The 3,490-nt window shown below is 30.7% G+C and overlaps 1 protein-coding gene across 1 annotated transcript; it reads right to left on the bottom strand.

Moving 5' to 3' along the window:
- Window positions 1-724: 724 nt before the first annotated feature.
- Window positions 725-1,553, bottom strand: LOC107915998 (monothiol glutaredoxin-S7). The gene has a single exon (XM_016845168.2). The coding sequence runs from the start codon at window positions 1,455-1,457 to the stop codon at window positions 1,149-1,151; it is 309 nt and encodes a 102-aa protein (XP_016700657.1). The 5' UTR covers window positions 1,458-1,553; the 3' UTR covers window positions 725-1,148.
- Window positions 1,554-3,490: the final 1,937 nt, after the last annotated feature.

Genomic DNA, 3,490 nt, shown 5'->3' with positions numbered 1-3,490 from the left:
AATATCTCTCAATCCAAAACACAAAACCACAAAATAAATTCAGAAAAAAATTTATTCTCCCAAATTTGTTTGACACCTATCATTTGCCCCGACAATATGTATATATAATATCCTTTAGGATTATGCATAACTTTCACATGCTTTGTTGTTTAATCATGTTGATTATTCCACAAATATTTTCATGAGGTTGGTTATGGCTCTTGGAACTATTTTTTATTCTTTGACATCTTTTTCAGAATATTGCAAAATCTAATGGAAATGATGTTTGATTCTTAGTGATTGATATATGGTACGGATACCATGATATAAAAGTGGCTATAATTAACTATATTTTTCCATAGATTGCCTTTGTTGGCTTTTAGAGGTCAGTTCTGGTGGTACAACTGGATAAAAAATTTGGGGAATCAAGCTATCCTTCAGTATATGAAAAAGGATATATGATTGGACTTTCTCTTTGATTTGCTGCTTGTTGGGTTTGTTTGAGCCATGCATTTTTGGCAACTTCAACATGCAGTTAAAAGTAAAATGTTTAAATAAGTTATGAGAACAAAGATTCTAAAAGCTGGCTACGCTTGAAATTAGTAAATTTATTTAAATTGGGCTGCACTTGAATGGCCTAAGGTTTGCAAATACAAGATGAACTATGGGATGCCGGAGTTAATGCTTTAGAAGCTCTCCCATACTTAAGCCAGCAAAGGTAAAGAAAAAGATAAGAGCCAAAAGAGAAATATCATAGTGATATAGTGGTAGAATGAATCCTTAAAAGACAATTATACCCTTTCTTTTATAATTGCGATTGTCCTTCAGTCTTTAAGCTACTCGTGAGCTGTTCTTTTGCATGAGAGTGCGTGATCATTTTTTGATAGGTTGGGGCATTCTAAACCTGACAAGGTCTTGTTCAAGGACTCCAAATCATTGTTAATGTAACTCGTAACTTTTATATAATACTCCAAAAACATAATTAATACATTACAAAAAGATAACATACGAAGACTCGTCAATTAGTAACATCATATAAAGCAGTACTCTATACATTGTACCGCTAAATAGACCTGAAATCTATATTCTCATGACTACATATATTATATTATAATCACATCTTTATTAGTGCCTTAGCATGCATGTTAGTGGTTAATTTAATTTTGAGATTAAACCCAAAGGGCTCCCACTTGTCTAAGCATTGGAATTAAGGACCGATTAAGATGAAGACTCATTATCTTGTTAGCTCCACCAACAAGTTCACCGCCAATGAAGACAGCCGGAACGGAAGGATTACAACCGAGCCTTAGGAGAGTCTGTTCGATTTCGCATCCTCCAGGGATCTCATCGAGTTCGTAAATTGCAGGGTAAACCCCGAGGTCGTAGAAAAGGGTTTTGATGGTGTGGGACATGCAACACGAACTCTTGCTGAAGATCACCACCGGCTTCTCAGATGCCAGCTTTGTCACTCTCTCCATTTGATAATGTGGAAAATAATGCCAAAAGATAGCTAGGAAGAGTAGAAGAAATGATAGCTAGGGTTACTATATATGAGGTTGTTTGTTGAGGTTGTGATGTGCATTGAATGCTCAAGGGGCACTGGTCTTATATAGGGTTTTGTGAGGAACGTGGCGTTTGGTTGGCAAGAAAAAAGTTCGTTTTTGATAGAAAATGAAAGGGCAGAAAGAAAAATGAAAGAATTGTTCGATTATATCATAAATGAAAGTGATCAAAAGCTTTCACCATTGCAATGGGAAAAATGAAAGAGCACCATCACGAATCTTTCTTTGTATACGGAATACGTGTCCTTTGTACGGTGAAACGTTATTCTCTTTGTAGCAACACATTAATATTTTGGATTACCATATCATATCAAATTGTAGGTGAAAGTACCATGAAGGTTAATGTATTAAAAGTTGATCGTGTTTTATCCCTTTTATTTAAAAAATGGTAAATTAATCCCTATACATTAGAGCAAAGAGCAAATTGACCATTTCTGTTAAAATTTTCATCCATTTATATTGTTAAAAACTGGCGTAGCAGACAAAATAATCAACGACTAACATATGGTGTATCACATGTATCTCATGTCATGTTGATGTACAAAGACCAATTATTAATAGTAAAAATAGATAGAATTTATTTATTTTTTAAGTAAAGGGGGCAAAATACAATCTAACACTTAGTACATGATCTTTTATAATACTTTTACCTCCAATTGTGTCATCATATTTTAATTCCTCATAAATTTTAAAATTCAGTATATAAATTTGGATCAAAGCAAAGAATTTTACATTTTTTTAGGGGCATTATTTGTATTAGTAAATCCATAAATTACTGGAAGTGTTCATGGGAAAACTTGAAGTAAATCACTAAGGTTTACACTTTAAAATCTATACTATATATTGCTTTAATGTACATATATTAGGGTTTGAATTTAATTGTAGCTTTTCCTATCATGGAGGCATCTAATGAGTTAGAAAAAGCAGTTGGATTTATATCCAACTGGGACCTTTTAATTTCTTTTGTTGTTTGTCTGTTTGTTGCTACAGCTACAATGGCATTGATTCCACATTAAGCAATTGAAAATCAAGGCTGAAGTAATAAACTCTTTAGGGGTAATATTTAATAGATTATCTTTTAAGAGATTAAATAGAATATTTTTTATATATGAGGAGGTTAAAGTAAAATTTTCTTATATATTAAATTTTAATTTTATTATTTTTAAAGAGATTAAATTAAATTTTTTCATTTTTAGGGGATCAAGACCCCTCTCACCCTTAACATTCTCTCGAGTGAAAACAGATTATAAATATCAAAATTTAAAGCTTGAAATTTATTGATTGTCACTGCAATTCAAATTAACTAGATCATTTCTCAATTTACATGTAATTAGTTGTCTAATTCCAATCATTTCCATTAAAAGTCTATGATGAATTTTAAATATTGAATCAAATGGATTAACCCTATAAAAATTAAGAATAATAAAACCTATAAAATATATATGTAGAAACTTCCTTTGTGTGAAAGGGATTTTTGAGTCTCTATCAACACTTTCATTAGCACACAGTTTTCTTTTCTTTTTTCTTTTTCAATAAAAGTGGCCGTACATAGAAAGTGAAGGAAACATAGATAGATGCCCTAATTAAGGTCATGAGGTCCCAAACATCATCCATCCTATGCATGCATGCATATATATATATATTTATTTTTCATATAAAATAAAAACAATATTTTAAAATAAATAAAATAAAATTTCAACTATATGGAACAAAATTTTAATTAAAATTCATCAGCTCCCATCGTTTCTTTCTAAATATTCATAAAAACATATTAATTTAATTTCTGGAATACTCGAGATTATATAATATACTCTCAATATAGAAAATCCCATCATCGTCGTCAAAAGAATTGGAAAGTTTTTTCACTTTATTTTCCTTTGGAATCTTGTTTGTTTATATTATAATGTAAAGTAAACGTATTTTATACAAATATATACTGTTTATGATAA

This window comes from Gossypium hirsutum, chromosome D10 (genome assembly GCF_007990345.1).
Source record: "Gossypium hirsutum isolate 1008001.06 chromosome D10, Gossypium_hirsutum_v2.1, whole genome shotgun sequence".
Taxonomy (NCBI): domain Eukaryota; kingdom Viridiplantae; phylum Streptophyta; class Magnoliopsida; order Malvales; family Malvaceae; genus Gossypium; species Gossypium hirsutum.
This window is presented reverse-complemented; position numbering and strand designations above follow the sequence as displayed.

Coding starts and splice junctions, on each gene's coding strand:
- LOC107915998 (XM_016845168.2), bottom strand. CDS start 1,457: ATGGAGAGAGTGACAAAGCTGGCATCTGAGAAGCCGGTGGTGATCTTC.